This window comes from Pantherophis guttatus, chromosome 14 (assembly GCF_059756535.1).
Source record: "Pantherophis guttatus breed Tessera chromosome 14, ASM5975653v1, whole genome shotgun sequence".
Lineage (NCBI taxonomy): Eukaryota > Metazoa > Chordata > Lepidosauria > Squamata > Colubridae > Pantherophis > Pantherophis guttatus.
The window spans coordinates 16,018,962-16,043,220 of record NC_142076.1 but is presented as its reverse complement, the minus strand read 5'-3'; the positions used below and the strand labels follow the sequence as shown (position 1 = coordinate 16,043,220).

Sequence of the window (24,259 nt, the reverse complement as noted above, 5' to 3'; positions counted from 1 at the left end):
ACGACACCAGCCTCCTCGCTGTCAGAGTCAGTGTTCTGTCCCTGTCTCCACACACAGTTAAGAAAGCACTTGGCACGCACTCAGGTTGTTATCAGAAACTTGGCAGCAATACGAGCACCGACTGCCAAGTGCTTTTATTTCAATAAACGGAATATCCCTTCACCAGATAAACAGAAATACACACATTTTATAAATAGTCCAGTTCCAAACAAGAAACCTTTCGGCAGCTTTAAGCGTTGTTCAAGTGACTAGCCAGAATTAGTTTTTGTTCGTCACAGAGTCTTAAATGGCCACCACCCTCTCTTATATAGTCTCTGGGGTGTGGTCCAGTGACTCAGTTATAATCCCTAGCATGCCTCCTTAACTGCTGCAACCGTTTATCATGCCTTCGTTGGCGTGGATCCAGGAACGACAGATCACCTCCCTCGCTCTCATCGGAGACACCTGGCTCCTGGCTAATCTCCTCTTCCTCGGCCGGCACTTGAGACAGTGCCAGAGGGGAGGGGCCTGGAGAGGGAGGCCTGGCCGACTCCTCTTCTTCATGTTCAGGGCCTTCTTCCTCCGATGAGATAGGCTCGGAGGGCGGGGCCACAACAGTCAGCTACAATCCGCACAGGCCGCTGACGGGCCACAAGAAACTTGTTTGTCTTTCTGGGAGAGTGAGCAGGCAAAATAACAAGAAATGCAACTACTTCCGGCTTTCTCCTCTTCCTCTTCTCAACCTAGCTTGAAATACAGGGTAGTTTTCTAACTTTTGGGATATTTTGTTTTCATCAGACTTACAGAGGTCGTCCGGAGCAGTTTGATCAGCCTGGGCAAAGCCATCAAAGGCCTGGTGTTGATGTCCTCGGAACTGGAGGAAGTTTTCAACAGCATGATCGTGGGCAAAGTGCCAGCTATGTGGGCGGCCAAATCCTACCCATCACTCAAACCCCTGGGGAGTTACGTGACCGACTTAGTGGCACGGTTGGTCTTTTTTCAGGTAACCTTAAAAGTCTCACGTTGGTTAATTCGGTGCTCTTGTCAAAAATCATCATCACAAGTCATCTTCCCCTTGGAGATACTGGTAGTTCTCGATTTACGACAGTTCATTTAGGGACCGTTCAAAGTTAGAACGGCGCTGAAAAAAGGAACATGACCGTTTTTTCACCCTGTTTTTCAACTGTTGCATCTCCTCTACGGACACGTGATCAAAATTCAGATGCTGGGCAACTGGTTTGCATTTATGAGGTGGCTGAGGGTTCGAGGGTCAGGTGATCCCCTTTTGCGACCTCCTGACAAGCAGAGTCCATGGGGAAGCCAGATTCACTTAAACAACCGTGTGATTCACTTGGCAACGATGGGGGGAAAAGATGGGGCATAATTCACTTAATAACTGTCTCGTTTGGCAACATAAATTTTGGGCTCAATTGTGGTTGCAAGAACTACCCGTTGTCTAGACAGGAGGCACCAAGTATGAGTGCTAACACTACTTTTACTGTAGTTACAGAATCTTGCAAGTCTGAAAGTATCTCTTTCCTACTTTAGTATTAGTCTTCCAAAAGCTAGGGCTTGCTTTCTTTCTTTCTTTCTTTCTTTCTTTCTTTCTTTCTTTCTTTCTTTCTTTCTTTCTTTCTTTCTTTCTTTCTTTCTTTCTTTCTTTCTTTCTTTCTTTCTTTCTTTCTTTCTTTCTTTTCTTTCCTTCCTTCTTTCTTTCCTTCCTCCCTTTTTTCCTTCCTCCCTCCCTCCCTTCCTTCCTTCTTTCTTTTTCCTTCCTTCCTCCCTCCCTCCCTCCCTCCCTCCCTCTTTCTTTCTTTCTTTCTTTCTTTCTTTCTTTCTTTCTTTCTTTCTTTCTTTCTTTCTTTCTTCTTTCTTTCCTTCCTTCCTTCCTTCCTTCCTTCCTTCCTTCTTTTTTTCCTCCCTCCTTCCTTCCTTTTTTCCTTCTTCCCTCCCTCCCTTCTTTCTTTCTTTTTCCTTCCTTCCTCCCTCCCTCCCTCCCTCCCTCTTTCTTTCTTTCTTTCTTTCTTTCTTTCTTTCTTTCTTTCTTTCTTTCTTTCTTTCTTTCTTTCTTTCTTTCTTTCTTTCTTTCTTTCTTTCTTTCTTTCCTTCCTTCCTTCCTTCCTTCCTTCCTCCCTCTTTCCTTCCTTCCTCCCTTTCTTTTTCTTTTTCCTCCCTCCCTCCCTCCCTCCCTCCCTCCCTCCTTCTTTCTTTCTTTCTTTCTTTCTTTCTTTCTTTCTTTCTTTCTTTCTTTCTTTCTTTCTTTCTTTCTTTCTTTCTTTCTTTCTTCTTTCTTTCTTTCTTTCTTTCTTTCTTTCTTTCTTTCTTTCTTTCTTTCTTTCTTTCTTTCTTTCTTTCTTTCCTACAGTACTTGGATTTAGATAGGGTCAATGGAATTGAAGGGAAATTGGACTTAGTTTGCTTATGGCTCCGTAGGGATTCTAGGCTTACCCCCTCTTTTAACTCCATCTCCAGTTTCTGCCATTCCTTCTCTTATAGATTTCATTTATCATACCGTAGCCTAGGCTGCGATTCTTCCTCCTGTCCCTCAAGGTCATTTCCATTACCATTACAAGAATAAACACTAGAGATGGGAAGGCCGTCCTATTTTAATAGGAACACCCTGAAATCCAAATGCAACTCAGCTAAGCATCTAAAAAGAAACAAGACGCCAAGATTTCAGGGGCATAAATACAGAATTCCTATGTGGATGGGATTGTAAGCAAAATAGGGGGTGTTTCTAGATGTCAGTGTGAAGCACCATCATATAGGAGATGTTTTGATGAGCAAATCAATTTCTCAGTTATGCTATGCTGCTTTAATATTCACCTTGGCAGAGAAAACTCAGTTGTGTCCTAAATGAGCTTGCATACAGTCAGGATCCAGTGGTGAAATCCAAATGTTTTTACTGCTGGTTCTGTGAGTGTGGCTTGGTGGGTGTGGTGTGGCTTGGTGGGCGTGGCTTGGTTGGCATGGCAGGGGAAGGATACTGCAAAATCTCCATTCCCACCCCACTCCAGGGGAAGGTTACTGCAAAATCCCCATTCCCTCCCCACTCCAGGGGGAAGGATATTGCAAAATCTCCATTCCCACCCCACTCTGGGGCCAGCCAGAGGTGGTATTTGCCGGTTCTCCGAACTACTCAACATTTCCGCTGCCGGTTCTCCAGAACCTGTCAGAACCTGCTAGACTTCACCCCCGCCAGGATCTAAAGGGGTGAAGATGCTAAAGATTGTGAGGTCTTGAGCAGAGGCTTCCTAAGAGGCTGGCAATTTCTCCCCCTGATTTCTGAACAATGATCAATATACGGTATCTCCTACTAATTAAAGGATGAAATGTCCCAGATTGCATTCCTTGCTGGAGTGATTATGGCACTTTATGCGCTTGGTTCATTTAGAAAACTGGATCCTAATTGATTGATTTAGATGCTTTTGTTATTTTGGGAGAGCCAGAATAAGCAAATGTCACCCATAATTAATTAACCGTAAGTATACTGAATTTATCCTGGCTAATGGGTTTTCAGTCTGTTGGGTTCCTTTCGTCTACCGAACTCCATTCTTAGGCAGCTGTAATATAACCTAAATATCATTAAATGTTTTGAAAAAACATTTGTGACAATTCAATTCCTGGTGTTTTCATCCTCTTGGCTTTTTTAAAATTACATGTTACAATTTGGAAAATGCAGCAAAATTTTCTGCCAATTATTCTTAATCCTTACAACCTGGCACTTCAGACAAAAGATTAGAAATTCAGTCATCCTCGGATTCTTGGCGGTCGTCGTCGTTTTGATGCTCCATTTCATCAAAATATTTGTTCATTCCCATTCACCTCAGGAATGGATCAAACACGGCCCCCCGAACGTATTTTGGATCTCTGGTTTCTATTTTACTCAGTCTTTCCTGACGGGCGTCTCTCAGAATTACGCCAGAAAGTATACGATCCCAATAGATCATATTGGATTTGAATTTGAGGTAAAGTATACATATATACGTATGTTTATAAAGAGTATTGTTACGGGACAAAACGAAATGTGGAAACCAAGAATTAATGAGATGTAGAGGTTGGTTCCAGAGAAGTAGAGAAGCGGAATCTGCAGACTAAATTTTGATGGCAACAAGATGGCGTTCGTGGCCATAATGGACCTCATTTTCATAGTGAGGTACATTATTTGCCTGGTTTTGTAGTTTGAGATGCAAAACAATGAAAAGCAAAAGGAATGGAGAAGAGGGCAGAGAAGGGACTAGCAAGACATGGGTGAAGCGTAAGGATTTATGAGAAAAATTGAGAGAGAGAGAGAGAAAGAAAGAAAGAAAGAAAGAAAGAAAGAAAGAAAGAAAGAAAGAAAGAAAGAAAGAAAAAAAGAAAGAAGAGGAAGAGAGAGAGAAGCTCAGGAGAGTGCCCAGGTGTCCATGTCTCTAGAGGAGTCAATCATTGACGCTCCTAGAGAAATAGATGAGGTGGCAATTGATGGGAACTATCGTCTTATAGCATCTTGGAGATTTGCTACAAAAATAATTAGACTTGGGGGACAAGTAGCACAAAAGCAGGCTTTGTTTTTAGCAGGGTTCAAAGCCACAGGATGATGACCCTTCTGAAAATATCCCAGATTTTGTTTCCCCTCCCTCCTCCTGCCCCCTTCCTTCCTTTTTTCTTCCCACCCTCTAGATCAATTCCTTCCTCCCTCCCTCCCTCTAGCTGAATTCCTTCCTTCCTTCCTCCCTCTAGCTGAATTCCTTCCTTCCTCCAGCTGAATTCCTTCTTTCCTCCCTCCCTCTCTCCCTCTAGCTGAATTCCTTCCTTCCTTCCTCCCTCTAGCTGAATTCCTTCCTTCCTTCCTCCAGCTGAATTCCTTCTTTCCTCTCTCCCTCTCTCCCTCTAGCTGAATTCCTTCCTTCCTTCCTCCAGCTGAATTCCTTTCCTCCCTTCCTTCCTCCCTCTAGCTGAATTCCTTCCTTCCTTCCTCCCTCTAGCTGAATTCCTTCCTTCCTTCCTCCAGCTGAATTCCTTCTTTCCTCCCTCCCTCCCTCCCTCCCTCTAGCTGAATTCCTTCCTTCCTCCCTCTCTCCCTCTAGCTGAATTCCTTCCTTCCTCCCTCCCTCTAGCTGAATTCCTCCCTCCCTCCAGCTGAATTCCTTCCTCCCTCCCTCCCTCTCTCCCTCCCTTCCTCTAGCTGAATTCCTTCCTTCCTTTCCTTTCCTTTCCTTTCCTTTCCTTTCCTTTCCTTTCCTTTCCTTTCCTTTCCTTTCCTTTCCTTTCCTTTTCCTTCCTCCCTCTAGCTGAATTCCTTCCCTCCCTCCCTCCCTCCCTCCTCCTTTTGATTTCTAGACCTCGAACATAAACTCATCATACCTAACTGGGTACCAGGCAGCAACAAAGCACCGCTGCTATAAAATGTGGACGTTGGGAAAGAAATATTTTCTTTTCTTTTCTGAAATATTGATTTCTGAAGCCAGGTTTCTCTAGAGTTCAGAGTTGTTGAAGGTTAGAAACAGCGTGGGGCCCGTTCCGACATAATTGATCCCTCAGTGTTGGGAGATAATAACGCGCCAAATATTAAATAATGGATGGCGTTTATTAACGCCGGAGAGAAAAAGGGAGAGAAAAGACTTACGAGAACTCTGCTCTCAGAAGAAGCCTCGGGGGGAAATGCACCAAAAAGAGTTCAAAATAAATAGGTCCAGAGAGTATTGCAGCTGAAAATATAACGAGCAGATGGAGATATCGGAGTTTATTGGGTGGAAGGGGCAAAAAGGGTAGGTTAGTTTCATTGGAGAAAATTTTCACGATGGGATTGGCTTGCCCCACAGGCTGCCAAAAGGGGCATTTCCGGATTCTGTTGGACCAGGAATTTCAGCTGTCAAGGTCTGGGAGAAGAGCCTTTCTGAGGGGCCCTTGGTGCTCTCTGAGCTTGGTTGTTTTCTTGCAGACGTTCCATGACCCAACTAGGTGACATCATCAGTGCTTGAGGGAGTGGGGTTGTGGTGTGGTGGAGGAGGAGGAGGACTGTGGGATCCTTGGTGTTCTCTGAGCTTGGTTGTTTTCCTGCAGATGTTTCATGACCCAACTAAGTAACATCATCACCTCTCTTAAGCAAACCCCACTCCCTCCTAGCACTGATGATGTTATCTAGTTGGGTCACAAAACGTCTGCAAGAAACAACCAAGCTCAGAGAGCACCAAGGACCTCCCGGTCCTCCTCCTCCTCTGAAAACCCCATCCCCTCCTAGCACTGATGATGTTATCTAGTTGGGTAATGAAACCTCTGTAGGAAAGCAACCGGGTTCAGAGACCACCGAGGACCCCCACAGTTCAACCCCGAACTACAAATATTCTCATCCATCACGAGTTTTTTTTCCTGACACAGTTCCTGCCCTCTGGAACACTGTGCCCCCTTTTCCACCCTGAGATCCACACCCACTCTTCTTGGCCTTCTGAAAGTTGAGGCCCAGAGCTTTAATCCTGGTTTACCAATGCCAGGGATGGCCTTTACACCAGAGGTGGTATTCAGCCGGTTCGGGCGAATCAGTAGCTCCGATGATCAGCTGGCCTCGCCCTATCCTGTCCTTTATTTCCTGCTTTTTAGCTCATCTTAATTGCGCGGCACAGCTGATTCCCCCCCCCATTGTTCTACTTACCGTTGCTGACTTGGAAGATAAGCAGCTGAGCTTCTAAATGCTCCATTTTCAGCGCCGCGCACAAGCGCTTTAGGCGTGTGCTCACCAAACCGGTTGTTAAGCCGGCAGCATCCCACCACTGCTTTACACATGCAGTAAGCCCAACGCTTACCGCAGCCTATGAACCCCCATCGCCCACTTCCTTTCGAAACCAGGAACGTGGGCTGACGACACGTTCTTTCTTCCTTCTCATCCCGTCTGCTCCTCCTCGTAGGTGATGAGGAAGGAGCACACCATGAAGCGGATGCCCGAAGACGGCGCCTACGTCAAAGGCCTCTTTCTGGAAGGCGCCCGATGGGACAGGGAAACCATGCAGATCGGCGACTCCTTCCCCAAAATCCTTTACGACGCCCTGCCCATCATTTGGCTGAAACCCGGAGAGAGCGCCAAGTTTTTGCACGAGCGGATCTACTTGTGCCCCGTCTACAAAACCAGCGCCAGGAGAGGCACCTTGTCCACCACCGGCCACTCCACCAACTACGTCCTCTCCATCGAACTGCCTTCTGACCTTCCCCAGAAGCATTGGATCAACCGGGGCGTGGCAGCCCTCTGCCAGTTAGACGACTGAACTGTACGCGCAAAACGAATGCATGTATTCCCGCAGCTTCCCATTAAAATATGTAAGCTTTGACCTTGGCCCTCGTTGGAAATGAAAACCGGCCGTCTTAAAAGACCTCTTATCCTTCTGCGTTTGCTCTCTGGCTGGGTAATTACAGAGTTGGGGAACGGAGAAGTCAAGCTTTGCAATAACGTAGCTCTGGGTCGAGATCCAGATTTGAAAAGCGAAAGGTGGGTCAGATGCCTGCCAGGAAAACCCCTTGAAGGCAGCCACATTGTTTCCCAGGATTGAACAGTTGTTTCTCTGTTCATTCCAAGCAGGCTGGCGGGAGGGCATTGGTTTTTAAGATCCTAATGGGAGCATCGGTGGGTGTGTTGAATCCAGTTGGCGAATCTGGAATATTGCCCTGTTTGTTTACCTTCTCTATACACAGCAGATAAGGACGCGGCGGCTCAGGGGCTAAGACGCTGAGCTTGTCGATCGAAAGGTCGGCAGTTCAGCGGTTCGAATCCCTAGCGCCGCGGAATGGGGTGAGCTCCCGTGACTTGTCCCAGCTTCTGCCAACCTAGCAGTTCGAAAGCAGGTAAAAAAGGCAAGTAGGAAAATAGGGACCACCTTTGGTGGGAAGGTAAGAGCGTTCCGTGTGCCTTTGGGGTTGAGTCATGCCGGCCACATGACCACGGAGACGTCTTCGGGCAGCGCTGGCTCTTTGGCTTTGAAACGGAGATGAGCACCGCCCCCTAGAGTCGGGAACGACTAGCACATATGTGCGAGGGGAATTTTTACCTTTACCTTTTATACACAGCAGGGGATTGGAACGTTTTGGTACCGTCAGGCAGAGAAGTCAAAGACGGGTCCAGCATCACTGAAGGATAATTGGTAACTTAAGCCAGGAATGTTAGATTCTTTCTTGGTTGATGGGGGCCCTTGCCATTTGGAAGAAATGCCCAGGGACACTCCCTACAGCTAACTAGTGTGGTTAAGGCCAAAACCAAACGTCAAGTTTGTTTACCACTGAATGTATTTAGTGTTTACAATCGACTATACAGGTAGACCTCGACTTATGACCACTGTACTACCAAGAGCCTTGGTAGTACAGTGGTCTAAGGCACCCTGTTATTAAGACCAGCTGCCTGCAATTACTGCAGGTTCGAATCTCTCCAAGGCTCAAGGTTGACTCAGCCTTCCATCCTGTCTAAGGTAGGTAAATTGAGGACCCAGTTTGTGGGGGCAATAAGCTGACTTTGTATAAATATACAAAAGGATGAAGGCTATTGCTTAACACACTGTAAGCCGCCCTGAGTCTCCGGAGAAGGGCGGCATATAAATCAAAATTAAAAAAAAAACAAAAACTGAAACCAAGATTTCTGTTGGTAAGGGAAACACTTAACAACCATGGCAAGAAAGGTCGTAGAATGGGGCAAACCTCGCTTAACGAAGGTCTCACTTACCAACAGAAATCTTGGTGAAGCTGGTAACATGGTTGTTAAGTGAATCTGGTTTCCCTGCTAACTTTGCCCGTCGGAAGGTCACAAAAGGGGAGAATCACATGACCCCGGGACACTGCAACCGTCGTAAATGTGAATCAGTTGTCAAGGATCTGAATGTAAATCAGGAGATCACGGGGATGCTGCAGTGTGAAAAATGGCCATAAGTAACTTTTTTCAGTGCCCCTTGTGATCGAAGTTTGGATACTTGGCAACTGGTTCCGTACTTATGACCATTGCAGCGTCCCAGGGTCACGTCATTTTTCCTTTTACAAGTTTCTGACAAGCAGAGTCCATGGGGAAGCCAGATTCACTTAACAACCACGTTACCAAGTTAACAACTGCAATGATTCACTTAACAACTGTGGGTAGAAAAGTCATCAAACGGGGCAAAACCGGTGTAACCAATGTCTCACTTAACAACATAAATTTTGAGCTCAGTTGTAAGTCAAGGACTACCTGTATCTTTTGGGGGGTGAGATGTAACTTCGAATTTTAGTTAAGAATTCGGTCATTAAGTGAGGAGACTGTAGGCATATCAATAACCTGTGAGGATAGGTGCCCAAGTAGAACGTAAGACTGATCAGACCTTTATTTTTTTTTCTATCACATTTTATTTTTAATTTTCCCACAATGCTTCTTTCTTTCTTTCACACAAGGCAGATTTAGCTCCTCCTTCTCATCTCTCCTTGGGACCAAGCGGATTCCCAACCTTGGGGAGGGAAAAATCACCTGGTGGTAACCGTACCAATTTCCTTTTCACCTGTAGCCATGCCAAATGCATCAGTCAGGTAGTCTTGAGACGATATCGACCCCCGAGCTTGTTCAGGGGTTATGAAATTTCATCATGAGATTTCAAATAAACCGGTTTAGAGATTTTCCTTAGCTTCTCCTGGTGTCGAAATGCCCGCGCTTGTGGCAGAGCGAGGCCCATGGGAGGCAAATGAATCTGTACGGTAAGAAGAAAAGAAAACCGGCTTAAGTAAAGACTCTGAAAAACATCCAGGCCTTATTCAGATACCTGTTCTGCCCCAGCTATGGACCTCAAAGAAGGCAGAACACACAAAGTCTGTACAAACCTTAGTATACTAAAATAAAATCAGTTTTTTAAACAAAGGCTGTTAATTAACTTTCTGAACAGCCTGCAAGAAACCAAAGAATAAATAATCGTAATCTTACTATGGTTGGCAGAAAGCCCAGAAGCAATTTGCAGAGAACTAAGATCAAGGCACGAAGGAGAGTGAACGAAGTTGTTCCCTGCAAATTGCTTCAGTCGGCGTTCCTCCTTAAATAGGCTAAGGGAGTGGCCAATTCGCCCCAAGCCTTACTCTCGTGGAGACCTCCTCCTGAGGAGCCACTCCTGCCTTTTGGCAGCTCTGCGTGTCCGTGCATCAAGAAGAGGCTCCTCCTTTTTGTCCCCTTCACTTAAGGGAGCTTCTGGAGGTTCTGAAGGCCCTGGCTGAATCCCCGCCTCTGGCACCACATCTTCTCCAGCCTCCTCATTGTCCGACTCGAGTGCCAGCTGCACCTCCTCGCTATCAGAATCAGGCCGTGTACGGGCAACAACAATACCATGCTTAATTATGTGTGTCTCTCTTTTTTTTTCTCCCCCAATGAAACTTTCATTTTAAACAAGAAGGTAAAAGCTAAAACAAAGTAACAGGACAGTAAGAAAGGAAAAAGAAAATAGAAAAAGCAAGGTAGCAATAGCAATAGCACTTAGGCCCGTGATGGCGAATCTATGGCACGTGTGCCCAAACTGGCACACGAAGCCATGTCGTTCGTTCCTCTTCCGGGTTTCCGCGATGATCAGCCAGCCTTTGCGCGTGCGGTAGTGCTGGAAAGCGGAAGAGCTGGTCTTCTGTTTTCCGGCATGAGCATGTGTGCCAGCCAGCTGACTGGTGTGTACACATTCACGGCAGTAACCGGAAGACTTGCCGGCCGGCGCGCATGTGCATGCTGGACACTGGAAGTACCTTATCTGACGTGCGGGATAAACTTTGGGGAGCTCTTCTTCCTGGTCGCAGCCCTGACGAGCGTGCACATGAAGTGCTCCCTTTTTGGCACTTGGTGCAGCACGCGTGCGCTCCCTTTTTAACACTGAGTGCTGAAAAGGTTTGCCATCACTGACTTAGATTTACCATATTTTTCGGAGTATAAGACGCACCTTTTTCCCTCCTAAAAGGGGGTGAAAATTTAGGTGCGTCTTATACACCGAATGTAGCCCCGCCCGCCCACTGGCCCTCACCCTTTGGCCTCTGCCTCCTTGCAAGCAAACAGCAAGAAAAAACAGCTCCTTTCAGCTTCAGCACAGCCTAATTAGCACAAGTTGATTGGCTTGGCCTCCCGACTCTCAGCTGATTTGCTCTCAGCTGTTTTGCGCAGGGCTCTGCTGCTTGCTGCAAGGAGGTAAATTGCTGGGAGCAGATTTTTTTTTCCCCTTGTGCTAATCCAGCTATGCTGAAAACGAAAATGGAAGTAAAGCAGGCTGTTTGCTGCAATGAGGCAAAATTGCTCAGAGGCAGATTTCTTTTTCTTCTTTTCCTCACCCAAAAAGGTAGGTGCATCTTATATTCCGGTGCGTCTTAAACTCCAAAAAATACGGTATATACCGCTTCATAGTGCTTTTACAGCCCTCTCTAAGTGGTTTACAGAGTCAGCCTCTTGCCTCCAACAATCTGGGTCCTCATTTTACCGATTTCAGAAGCACGGAAGGCTGAGTCAACCTTGAGCCGGTCAGGATCGAACTACCGAACTGCTGACAATTGGTAGTCAGTAGAATTAGATGCAGTACTTGCATTCTACCCACCGCACAATTCTTAAGCAAGTTGCACCCATTTTAATGACCTGTGTGCTGCGCTTTTGTTTTGGCCACAGTTCAGTGAATCGCTTCCGTTAAATGAATCGTGCCGTCGTTAAGGGAGTGACCTTCCTTGTCAAAAGCCAGGTGGGAAAGCAACAAACGGCGATCACCTGATCCCAGGGCACTGCAACCAACTGCATACATGCTGGTTGCCACATGCCTGATTTTTTATTTTTTTTTATCACGGGACTGTGGGGATGCTGCAACGGTCATAAATGCGAGGACCGGTCACTTTTCTAAGTTACCATGGTAACTTCGAACAGTTACTAAAGGAAGAGTTTGTAAAAATCGAGGACTGCCAGCATCTCTGCAAACTATTGTCAAGAAAAGAATCCTCCGGAGCGAGAATTAACAGATTCCTATCGAACAGCTGGTTCCTACTTACAGGCCTCGGATACGGGTTGTGATAATGGAGTCCGAGATCTATTCTCGCCTTGCACTCTTCTACGCACTGTTTAATCAGCTCGGGATCTGTTAGCTGGTCTTGCAAACAATACAGAAAAAAGAAAAAGGAAGTTAGAACAGAAAGCGCAAAGGTTGTAAAGAACAGACAGGTAAGTTAAAACTTTTTTTTTTTTCCCAAATTATCTTGTGAATTTCACACCTCTCCCCAAAAGACTTCAAAGGAAAGACCTTGATCTTCCTGGAAGGTTGGATGGATGGATGGAAGGGAGAGGGAGGAAGGATATTGATAGTGAATGAGAGAGGAAGGGAGGAAGGATAATGAGAGTGAATGAGAGGAAAGGGAGGGAGAGAGGGAGGGAGGAAGGAAGGAGAGGGAGAAGAATATTGATAGTGAATGAGAAAGCAAGAGGAAGGAAGGAAAGAAGGAAAGAAGGAGAAGGAGAAAGAATAATGAGTGAATGAGAGGAAAGGAAGGAAGGAAGGAGAGGAAGAAAGGATAATGAGAGGAAGAGGAAAGGGAGGGAGGGAGGGAGGAAGAATATTGATAGTGAATGAGAGAGCAAGAGGAAGGAAGGAAAGAAGGAAGGAAGGAGAAGAAAGAATAATGAGTGAATGAGAGGAAAGGAAGGAAGGAAGGAGAGGGAGGAAGAATAATGAGAGCGAAAGAAAGGAAGGGAGGGAGAGAGAGAGGGAAGGAGGGAGGAAGGAGAAAGAATAATGAGTGAGAGAAAAGGAAGGAAGGAGAGGAAGGAAGGATAATGAGAGGAAGAGGAAAGGAAGGGAGGGAGGGAGGAAGAATATTGATAGTGAAAGAGAGGAAGGGAGAGGGGGAGGAAGAGAGGGAGGGAGGAAGGAGACGGAGAAAAATATTGATAGTGAATGAGAGAGCAAGAGGAAGGAAGGAGAAGAAGAAAGAATAATGAGTGAATGAGAGGGAAGGAAGGAAGGAGAGAGAGGAAGAATAATGAGAGTGAAAGAGGAAGGAAGGGAGGGAGAGAGAGAGAGGGAAGGAGGGAGGAAGGAAGGAAGGAGAAAGAATAATGAGTGAGAGGAAAGGAAGGAAGGAAACAGGGAGGGAGAATATTAAGAGAATATAAGAGCTTTGGCAGTACAGTGGTCTAAGGCACCCTGTTATTAAGACCAGCTGCCTGCAATTACTGCAGGTTCGAATCTCGCCAAGGCTCAAGGTTGACTCAGCCTTCCATCCTCTCTAAGGTAGGTGAAATGAGGACCCAGTTTGTGGGGGCAATAAGCTGACTTTGTATAAATATACAAAAAGGATGAAGGCTATTGCTTAGCGCATTGTAAGCCGCCCTGAGTCTCCGGAGAAGGGCGGCATATAAATCAAATTAAAAAAAAAAAAAATGATCGTGAAAGAGAGGGAGGGAGGAAGGAAGGAGAAAGAATAATGAGTGAGAGGAAAGGAAGGAAGGAAAGAGGGAGGGAGAATATTGATCGTGAAAGAAAGGAAGGGAGGGAGGGAGGAAGGAAGGAAGGAGGAAAGAAGGAGAAAAAATAATGAGAGAAAAGGAAGGAAGGAAGGAGAGGGAGGAAGAATATTGATAGCGAATGAAAGAGCAAGAGGAAGGAAGGAGGAAGAGAAAGAAAGCTAACTAGCTAGCCACAAATAACTTCTACCTGAATCGGATATAACCCTTTTCTCCAATTGTGATCGTCACTGTCTCTTTGGCTAAATTTATTGAGAAGAAGACAATTGGGGAGGGGGCTTTAAAGAATTCCAGCCACGGAACTGTTTCCTATCTGCAACCGCTCGACCTCCAATTGCATAAAGATGGAACCTTCCCTCATTTCTTTCTTGCTGCCTTTTTTTTTTTGGACCCTGCAAAAATTGGGAGGTCTTTTCAGTGATAACGCAGGAGTTGATGGCTGATAGTTTATTGCCCTGTTTCTTTGAATCTTGATGGGTCTGAGATGATGGCCTTCAGTGCGCCAGATATAAGCTTACCGTGGCTTAGTGGAATGTTTGAGCCCCACAAGTAGGCAGGGCTGTGGATATTTAGGGTTTTAAAGGTTAAAACCACCCCTTTGCATTGTGCTAGGGTTAGTCACCAATGCAGCCCCAAGAGTCTGACGTGACCTGATCCTTCAAATATGTGGCAATTGATATATTCTCACTGCCACTGTTTGCACCAACTGAAGCTTCTTAGATACCCTTCTGGAGCCACCTCTTCTTCTCCGGTGAACAGAAAGCTGGATCTGTGGGGCCTTTGGCACTTTCAGCCCTGCTGAAAAGCGAAAAAGTCGACGTGTCCCCACAAAGCAACATTTTGGCACTCAGGAAACAGAACCAAATGAGAGAGGTGTTGTCTCACCTCCCTGGAATGTTGTCTTCGTTTAACGACTCCATAATCCTTTACGGGGTGGAGTCCGGGCAACTGAATGGAGCTAGAAGAGTGTTTACTGGCCGGATGCCTTTCCTGACGCCAATGCGGAGTTTTGTTCAGCAGATATATTCTCATTGTGCCCAGAGAGAGAAATACCCGCCTCTAGCAATAGCACTTAGACTTATATACCGCTTTACAGCCCTCTCTAAGCGGTTTACAGAGTTAGCCTTTTGCCCCCAAACAATTTGAGTCCTCATTTTACCCACCTCAGAAGGACGGAAGGCCGAGTCAACCTTGACAGTGGTGGGTTCCTCCCGGTTCGGTCCGGTTCGGCTGAGCCGGTAGCAGTGACGATATGACATCACCGAACCGGTTCTCCACCACCACCCTCCCACACCCCCCACGTTATTCTTACCTTTTATTTGGTCCCACCCCCAATCTATTGCTGCCTCCTGAGTCCCAGCTGATGACTAGAGGGAAAAAAAACTGTTTAAACTCTTGCCGTGGGGCTTCAAAGGGCCGTCCTACAGCTGATCAGTGTTAAAAGCAAACAAATGAGTCGGGTCGTAAGTGCGAGGACTGGTCGTAAGTGCGAGGACCTTCCAGAAATGACTCTGACCAGCTAGCCACGCCCACCTAGTCACATGACCTCCAAGCCACACCCACAAAATAAGCCACGCCCACAGAACTGGTAGTAAAAAAATTTAGAACCCACCCCTGAACCTTGAGCCTGGTGAGATTCGAACTGCCAAATTGCAGGCAGCCGGCAGTCGGCAGAAGTAGCCTGCAGTACTGCACTCTAACCACTGCGCCACCACGGCTCTACCTCTAAGCCATCGCACCACTCCTTCTCATCTCCCTGGATGCCCACCCCAAATCCCATTGATTTAAAACAACAACAACAACAACAACAACAACACCCCTCCAGACCAAATGCTAACTCACAGTTTGATTCTTTTGGAACAATGTTTTGGCTTCGCTGATAATATACTGTTTTTCTTTCTCTGTCTCTTTCATCTGTCCCGTTGCCGACTGCCATGTTTTGGCTATTCGGAATATTTTGCGGTAAAGGCCAAGGACTTCTTGACGAGTGACTGGTGTCATCTGGAGAAAAAGAGAGAAGATTCCTGGGTGAACATTTGGAAAACAATCAAAGGGCTGTGAAAAAACAAAGGGCTCTCAAACAGATGGATATATTCACATTTTGTTCCATCAGTTTTCAAATATTTTTCCTGGCTCCATCCGCGAACATGGAAAAGATCCGGCAGAAATGGAGGGGACACCCCCCCCCCCCACAAAAAAACTATAATTATCTCTCAAATGTGGATAATAGCTACTTTTCCATGGGCTAAATTTAAGGCAAGAAAATACCCGGCTGATATCAGCATTTGTGAAAATATGCCCAGTTTTTCCTTAAAGATAAATAAACCACAAGAATCAAAAGCAGGATGTTGAGAAGGGGAACGACGAAAAAGGAGGAAAAAAAACCCCCCCAATTATAATAACCACAGAGTTGAAAAAGAGTGATCTGCGCAGAATTAAGATAGGGTTCATCTATGTATCAATGCCAACTTCAAAAGAGGTAGTCCTCGGCTTAACGACCACAACTGAGCCCAACATTTCTACTGCTAAGCAAGACGGTTGTTAAGTGAGCTTCGCCCCATTTCTTGCCATCGTTGTTAAGTGAATCACTGCAGTGGTGAAGCTAGTAACACGGTTGTTAAGTGAATTTGGCTTCCCCATGGACTTGGAAGGTCGCAAAATGGGATCGCATGACCCCGGGATACCGCAACTGTCATAAATATGAGTCAGTTGGCAAGCGCCCGAATGACCACGGAGATGCTGCAAAATTCACTTAACGACTGTCTCGCTTAGCAATGGAAATTTTGGGCTCAATTGTGGTCGTAAATTGAGGACTACCCGTTATCAGCTTCCGTCTTCCCTCAGAGTGATAGTGATGGTGGAAACTATGGAGGACACCATCTTGTTGGACGCCAATGCTTAAAACATGCTTTCCGTTTGCACCCAAGGCACGGCGAGTCCAAGCTAGCATAGACGCATGCAGAAACCAAGCCTCACTCAAAAATGCTGGACAAATCCATCTTTTTTGTTTTTCTTTTCCCGGTGAACAAAAGCAACGTCTGTTGTCCAGGACTGCTGAGCTTGCCACGGCAAATCATCCTTGTAAACGAAATATTGTGGTTGCGTTGTTCACGATTTCAGTTCTGCCCCCGATGAGCACAATGTTCTCTTTTCTTAAGTGTTCTCAAGGAAAATTATTGATGGCCTGTTAGGGAAGGGTTGGCAAAGCTTTCACTGGGTCATATGCTAAATCATGTTTTAACACTGGTTTACTAAATAAATTGCAATTTGGCTCGGGACACAGAAGATGGATTCGATCTGTCTGTACTTCTCTATCATCTACCCCCTCCTCTCTTTCTCTCTCTCTTTTTTTAAAAATTTGATTTATATGCCGCCCTTCTCCGGAGACTCAGGGCGGCTTACAATGCGTTAAGCAATAGCCTTCATACTTCTGTATATTTTATACAAAGTCAGCTTATTGCCCCCACAATCTGGGTCCTCATTTAACCTACCTTAGAAAGGATGGAAGGCTGAGTCAACCTTGAGCCTGGTGAGATTCGAACTTACAGTAATTGTAAACAGCTGGTGTTAATCACAATGCTATCAGTCTGCTGAGCCACCAGGCTTCTCTCTCTCTCTCATTCGGCTTTCTTTCTATATCTCTGTATCAGGTCAGTCTGCCTGTTTATCTGTCTTTCTATCATATTTATCATCATATTTATATGTGTAATAAATTATTTAAGGCCAATAAAGCACATTATCATTCTTTCTATGTATCAGATCAGTCTGCCTGTTTATCTGTCTTTCTATCATATTTATCATCATATTTATATGTGTAATAAGTTATTAAGCTAAAGTCAGTAAAGCACATTCTCATTCTCTCTTCTCTCTTCCTATATCTGTGTATCAGACATACACATAAAGCACATTATAGTTTATTGTAAAAAACCAACCAGCATTGGAGCTTTGTTCTTTTTAACAATTGATGAATTGCGAATTCAGTTCTCCCAGCAATCCTAATAAGGAAAAATAACATTTATCGTACCTTCTCCTGCAAAAAAAAAAAAAGCATCTTAAAAGTCACAGGAGACATCTAAGCTGGGTTTAACAAAGAGAGCAAGCTCGTTTTAGGAAGCATTCCTTACCACCAAGGATATCTTGATAGCTGCCTCTTTATCCCTCCCAAATCCCGCACAGAAGAATTATATTGTCAGGGTAGGCAGGCAAAGGAATAAACCAGGTGCCCAATCTTCACGTCTGCTTAACTGACTCCGTTTGAAAAGGCACCCCATTTTGTTGTCTTCGGAACTAAATTATAACATTTAGCTGAAGTAATGACCCTCAATTGTTGTGCAGCTGGGAAAGGTGACAGATGGGTGTGTGTGTGTTTTTAATGGCATGGTGCATTTAGCCGCAGAAAAGAAATCTCATTTGGTCAGATTCATCCCTCAAAAGTGATTTGAGAGCCACTTCCTAACTAACTAAGCTAAACCAGCTAGCGGTACTCGAACACGCTTGCAAATGGATCATAAGCTTCCTAACAGACAGGAAGCAGCAGGTGAAGCTAAGCAGAATCACATCAGATACCTGCACAATTAGCACAGGGATCCCCCAAGGCTGTGTGCTCTCCCCACTTCTCTCTCGATACCAATGACTGCATCTCAAACGATCCATCTGTTAAACTACTGAAGTTCGCAGATGACCCAACAGTGATGGGTCTCATTCGAGACAACGATGAATCCGCATACAGACGGGAGGTTGAACAACTAGCCTCGTGGTGCGACCGGAACAATCTGGAACTGAACACATTCAAAACCGTAGAAATGGTGGTGGACTTTAGGAGAAACCCTCCCATACTACCACCTCTCACAATACTAGACAACACAGTATCAACAGTAGAGACCTTCAAATTTCTAGGTTCTACCATCTCATGACCTAAAATGGACACCCAACATCAAAAACGTCATCAAAAAAGCACAACAAAGAATGTTCTTTCTGCGCCAACTCAGGAAGCTCAAACTGCCCAAGGAGCTGCTAATCCAGTTCTACAGAGGAATTATGGAGTCTGTCGTCTGCACCTCCATAACTGTCTGGTTGGGTTCTGCAACCCTACAAGAGAGACACAGACTTCAGAGGATAATTAGAACTGCAGAAAAAACAATGGCTACCAACCTGCCTTCCATTGAGGACCTGTATACTGCACGAGTCAAAAAGAGGGCTGGGAAAATATTTACAGACCCCTCGCATCCTGGACATAAACTGTTTCAACTCCTACCCTCAAAACGACACTATAGAGCACTGCACCCCAGAACAACTAGACACAAGAACAGTTTTTCCCCGAACGCCATCACTCTGCTAAACACATAATTCCCTCAACACTGTCAAACTAGTTACTAAGTCTGCATTACTATTAACCTTCTTATCGTTCCTATCACCCATCTCCTCCCTCTTATGACTGTATGACTATAATCTTGTTACTGGTATCCTTAAAATTTATATTGACTGTTTCCCTATGATTATCATTAAGTTTTGTACCTTATGATTCTTGACGAATGTATCTTGTCTTTTTATGTACACTAAGAGTGTGTGCACCAAGACAAATTCCTTGTGTGTCCATTCACACTTGGCCAATAAAGAATTCTGTTCTGTTCTGTTCTATGACATTGATATGGGTATGGATATGGGAACTGGGTATGTCTAGTTTAATGCAAAGAAGGACTAGGAGGGACATGACAGCAGTCTTCCAATATCTCAGGGGCTGCCCCAAAGAAGAGGGAGTCAAGCTATTCTCCAAAGCACCTGAAGGAAAGACAAGAAGCAATGGGTGGAAACTCATCAAGGAGAGAAGCAACTTAGAAGTAAGGAGAAATTTCCTGACAGTGAGAACAATTCATCAGTAGAACAACTTGTCTCCAGAAGTTGTGGATGCTCCAACACTGGAAGTTTTTTAAGAAGATGTTGGATAACCATTTGTCTGAAGTGGTGTAGGGTTTCCTGCCTGGGCAGGGGGTTGGACTAGAAGACCTCCAAGGTCCCTTCCAACTCTGTTATTCTAAATTTGATGGGAAGGTGAGTGGGAAGACTTGAAAAGATTACTTCACTCTCGGACAGCTCACTTGGCCCAGGGAAAATTTTGACATTTTTTCTTTGGAGAATGGGTAAGTTGGTATATTAGCACAGGGAGCAGAAGGACATGTAGTCCTTGACTTACAATGCTACTATAGTCCAGGGGTCCCCAACTCCCGGTCTGTAGACCAGCATCTGCGGCATGCCAGCAACCGGGCCACAAAAGCAAGTGAAGCCCCATCCGTGGGATGCAGCCACACACCCTCCGGTCCACGGAAAAACCTTTCTCCATGGAACGGGTCCCTGGGGCCCAAAAGGTTGGGGGCCGCTATGCTTGTCCATCAGCTAAATTGATTTCCCCAGTTTCAGGACTGTAACATCTTCTCTTGAAACTTCTGAGTTTCCTCTTTTAAGCCCATTGCCCTCGTCTGTCGAGGCAAAGAGATGCCCAAAAATACATCACTCAACATAAAAAAAACCCATTTCTTATTCATCTTTTGGCTTACAAGCCAGTTTTAGAGGAAATCTCTAGGTTTTCACTTCCTTCTTTCTTTACAAATAATGGGGGGGAAAAGCCCCAGGGCAGTTCCAAGTTGCTGTACGTGAGATATTTGGACTGGGTTTCTCTTAAAGAAACAAAACAGTTTATATCCAATGCCCCATAAAAGGTAAAGGTAAAGGTTCCCTTCGCACATATGTGCTAGTCGTTCCTGACTCTAGGGGGCGGTGCTCATCTCCGTTTCAAAGCCGAAGAGCCAGCGCTGTCCGAAGACGTCTCCGTGGTCATGTGGCCGCCATGACTCAATGCCAAAGGCACACGGAACGCTGTTCCCTTCCCACCGAAGATGGTCCCTATTTTTCTACTTGCATTTTTTACGTGCTTTCGAACTGCTAGGTTGGCAGAAGCTGGGACAAGTCATGGGAGCTCACCCCGTTACGCGGCACTCGGGATTCAAACCACTGAACTGCCGACCTTCTGATCGACAAACTCAGCGTCTTAGGTACTGAGCCACCGTGTCCCTTCATTGATTGACTACATTGATTGACTACATGCCATCAATTCATTGTTGACTCTTAGCACCTATAGAGATAAATTTTTCTCCAGGATGGTTTGTCCTTCACCTGTTCCTTCGCTTCTTTCAATGGTGCCCATATCATCACCATAATTGAGTCTTTCTACCTTGGTGGTTGTCCCAGTGGTGGGATTGAACCGGTGTAAAAACTGGTTCGTTTCACGAGCGCAGTACATTTCAAAATAGCTCTAAACCTTACCTTCTACTGCAGCCCCAGTCCCTATTTTTCTACTTGCATTTTTTACCTGCTTTCGAACTGCTAGGTTGGCAGAAGCCGGGACAAGTCACGGGAGCTCACCCCGTTACGCGGCGCTAGGGATTCGAACCGCTGAACTGCCGACCTTTCAATCAACAAGCTCAGCGTCTTAGCCACTGAGCCACCATGTCCCTTTACAATGCCCCATATGGGATACTAAAAAAAAAAAAAAACCATTGGATTTGCAACCGCCTCCAGCAATAAAATTCACGATGCGCTGATGGATTTATACTGTAGCCAAATAAAAAAACGATGAGTAAAACTGAGCAATTTGTCTCCAGGGTTTTTTTTTTTTTTCCTTTTTCTTCATGGAGTTCATGTTTTGTGCTTTCCTGCTACCTATGGCTTTGATTGGAGGCAACTGAGCCCATTGAAGAATTATATGGTGGTTTGTGGGCTGCAGCCAGAAAACCACAGCAAGCAATACAGTTCTTTGAACGTGGGTTGTTTCTTCAAAGTCTAGACTATCTTTTGAGGCAAACACGTGGGTGGGCTCTTGAATGCAATGCCTTTCAAACTCCTGTCTCTAAATTGCTGCTTCTGTATAATTTCATTACGGCATTGATTAACACGGTGTCTGTCTATGAATGACTGGCTCCTGCCAATCAGCATCTGGTACCAGCTTCGAAGATTAATAAACTTCATTATATGCTTATGGAACCTCATACTCTGCAGTTTTGGTTCCTCTAGATACAATGGCCATATTTTCCTGGAAAAAAATAAAAGAACTTGAAAAAGGGGCAAATCTGAAGGAGATTTGTAAGGATTTAAAAAAAAAAGTTTATAACTTTCTTTTGCAAAGAAAAATTGAAGAGCTGAGCCGAGAAAAACAAAAATGGATATTTGAATAAAGTGATATACTTATTTTAAAAAGGCAACTCAATGTCTGTGTTTTTCCTACGAGTGCGAAAAGACTGTGCATTAAATGGTACCAACGGGAGAAATTAAATTTCCCAATTTTATTTTTTTTTTAAATTTTGATTTATATGCCGCCCTTCTCCGGAGACTCAGGGCGGCTTACAATGCGCTAAGCAATATTAATATAATATAATATAATATAATATAATATAATATAATATAATATAATATAATATAATATAATATAATATAATATAATATAATATAATATAATATAATATAATATAATAAATATAATAATATAATATAATATAATATAATATAATATAATATAATATAATATAATATAATATAATATAATATTAAATAAAGGACAACAGTAAGTTTTTGAAAAAAATACTATCTAAAGGGCAGGGGTTCCCCCCCCCCCGAAAGAACTAGCTTTTATAATAAAGGAAATATCGTCACTGTACCATACATGATGAATTTGGGTCTCTTCTCTTCCTACAATGACTGTTGTCATTATTTGGGTGGGTCGTAGGACGGAGAATATACAAATTTTCTTTTACATAAAACCCGTATCTTTCTTATTTTATGACAAAATAAAACCTGTTTAAAGGCTTTTTACCAGGGATTTAGATTCGACCTTCAGCAGTCTGAAGCCCCGCCCCTTAGTCTTCAGCCCCCACCCCTGCAATGAGGCCCCACCCCCAGCTCTAAAGCTCCTCCTCCAGGATGAGAAGCATATCCATCCATCCATCCCTACCTACCTAACCAAATAAAATAAAATAAAATAAAATAAAATAAAATAAAATAAAATAAAATAAAATAAAATAAAATAAAATAAAATAAAATATAAATATAAAAAATAAATCTTATTGCTAAGGAAACTCATGAATGCTTCCAGCAGGGATACACTAATATAATATAATATAATATAATATAATAAATATAATAAAATATAATAAAATATAATATAATATAATATAATATAATATAATATAATATAATACAATATAATAATAAATAAATAAATGAGTCCTAGACTAATTTAGTTCAGGTCTCATTGACAGCACTGACGTCATCTTGCCACCCTGTAGCGCCCCCTATCGGAGAGGGCAAAAAAAATTCAACGCATGCGCTGCTGCTCTCTGACGGTCCCGCTTAGAGCCGTGTGGACGATACCAATATAGATGCAGACGGGGGGGGGGGTGTCACCTCTGCCGTGCCTCCTCTTTTCGGGATGTCTTTGGGACCGACAGACGCTCCTCTCTCCTTCTCTCTCACCTTTTCGGATTCACCTGCAGAGCTAGACACTTTTGATCCCAACACACAACACACACATACGGACCCGGAGGATACAGTTCCCCCCCTCAACATAAATATTCGCCCTCACTCACCTCCGCAAGACGACGAAAACGAGGGGGAGGGGGGGGAAAAAAAAAAGAGCGCTCCCCAAAAGCCAGCCCTCAAAGTGCCCTTACGCTGCGCGCGGCGTCAGAGCGCGCGTGCGGGAGCGCGTCCTACGTCACCGCGCCGCCAGCTGACTCCCTCTCACTCCTTCCCTCCCTCCCTCTTTGCGCGAAGTAGGCCCCACCCCCCGGAAGTGATGCAGGAGGCTGAGCCCGAGTGGGCGCTCTGGTCGCTTTGGAGGAGAGCTGGTGGCGGAGAGGAGGGTAAGCGAAAATTGGACCCTCTCTCTTCCCGTCCGAATCGGGGTTGGTTGGTTGTGTGGAGGGGGGGGCAGCAACCGAATGCCCCGTTCGCCACCATTCCCCCCCCCACACCGACCCCTCCCTCATTCCCCTCAGCAACGGCCACCCCACCTTTCTGGGAGGAGTGAGGGGGGGGGGTCCTTTGGGGAAGGAGAGAGGAGGAGAAGGGAGGGGGGGCTTATTTGGGGAAGGTGTGTGTGTGTGTGGGGGGGAAGGTTCCTTCTGAGGGGAGACCTTGTGGACCCCCCCCCTCCTTCCCTCAAGGACGACTACATGGAGGGGACCCTCACCCAACGGTGAGGCATGTGAGTATCCTCCCCCCCTCCCCTCACGCGACCCAGGAATGGGGAGGAGGGGGAGGGTCTCCTCCCCTGCCTTACAATGGCCTCTCTCTTTTTTTTTTTTGCAGACCATCCTGATCCTCCTCGTGCCTTGTGATGGCTTGGTCGTTGCCTGGAAAGGATCGCTGAGGTGAGTTCGGTTGGCGGGGAGAGGCTGGGGGGGAGGGGAAGGGAGAGACCCTCTTGAGGACATGTTGCCTTTGCTCTGGGGGTTGTTTTCCTGGGAGAGGTAAAGTGCCCAGGCCGAGGCCTTTGGTTGGCTTTTGGCCAGCGCTGGACTTTTCTAACTAGGGCCATCCTGGGAGCGGTTCCAGCCCATAATAATACCGAGCAGAGCCGGCGTTCGTTCGTTCAGGGTGCTTTAAAATCCTGGTTATGGGATTCTGCCTTTTTCTGCATTAATCCAATCGAGTGTCCAGATGGCTCTAATTCACACTGGGTGTTAAAATGTGTCAGTCTATCTTATATCTATATCAAATATCTATCTATCTATCATCTATCTATCTATCTATCTATCTATCTATCTATCTATCTATCTATCTATCTATCTATCTTCTATC

At 45.1% G+C, this 24,259-nt stretch overlaps 3 protein-coding genes across 8 annotated transcripts in view; 2 read left to right on the top strand and 1 right to left on the bottom strand.

Annotated features, from left to right (window-relative positions):
* DNAH3 (dynein axonemal heavy chain 3) overlaps positions 1-7,280 on the top strand; it is a 93,013-nt gene extending 85,733 nt beyond the window's left edge. The window contains exons 60-62 of the mRNA XM_060692883.2: positions 778-982; positions 3,810-3,947; positions 6,864-7,280. Of these exons, the coding sequence (XP_060548866.2) occupies positions 778-982; positions 3,810-3,947; positions 6,864-7,217 (697 nt within the window). The 3' untranslated portion in view covers positions 7,218-7,280. The remainder of the gene's footprint in view (positions 1-777; positions 983-3,809; positions 3,948-6,863) is intronic.
* Positions 7,281-9,269: 1,989 nt separating this feature from the next.
* LYRM1 (LYR motif containing 1) lies at positions 9,270-23,787 on the bottom strand. Of its 4 annotated transcripts, XM_060692888.2 has the most exons (5): positions 23,044-23,152; positions 17,344-17,406; positions 15,254-15,412; positions 11,944-12,036; positions 9,270-9,644 (listed from the first exon to the last, which is right to left on the bottom strand). In XM_060692888.2, the coding sequence occupies exons 2-5, from the start codon at positions 17,347-17,349 to the stop codon at positions 9,528-9,530; spliced, it is 375 nt and encodes a 124-aa protein (XP_060548871.2). In that variant the 5' UTR covers positions 17,350-17,406; positions 23,044-23,152; the 3' UTR covers positions 9,270-9,527. The 4 variants fall into 4 exon arrangements, with proteins under 4 accessions (XP_060548871.2, XP_087734655.1, XP_060548872.2 ...); XM_087878529.1 differs by lacking the exons at positions 17,344-17,406; positions 23,044-23,152 and adding an exon at positions 23,739-23,787 and having other exon boundaries at positions 11,944-12,041; XM_060692889.2 differs by lacking the exon at positions 17,344-17,406 and having other exon boundaries at positions 23,044-23,182.
* Positions 23,244-24,259, top strand: part of DCUN1D3 (defective in cullin neddylation 1 domain containing 3) — a 29,861-nt gene continuing 28,845 nt past the window's right edge. Inside the window, exons 1-2 of one of the 3 annotated variants that reach the window (XM_034426270.3) lie at positions 23,244-23,319; positions 23,768-23,829. The gene's annotated coding sequence lies outside the window, so the exon portion shown is untranslated. Of the gene's footprint in view, positions 23,320-23,580; positions 23,664-23,763; positions 23,830-24,259 lie in introns of those variants that run through there. The other 2 variants (XM_034426272.3, XM_087878525.1) reach the window with 2 other exon arrangements.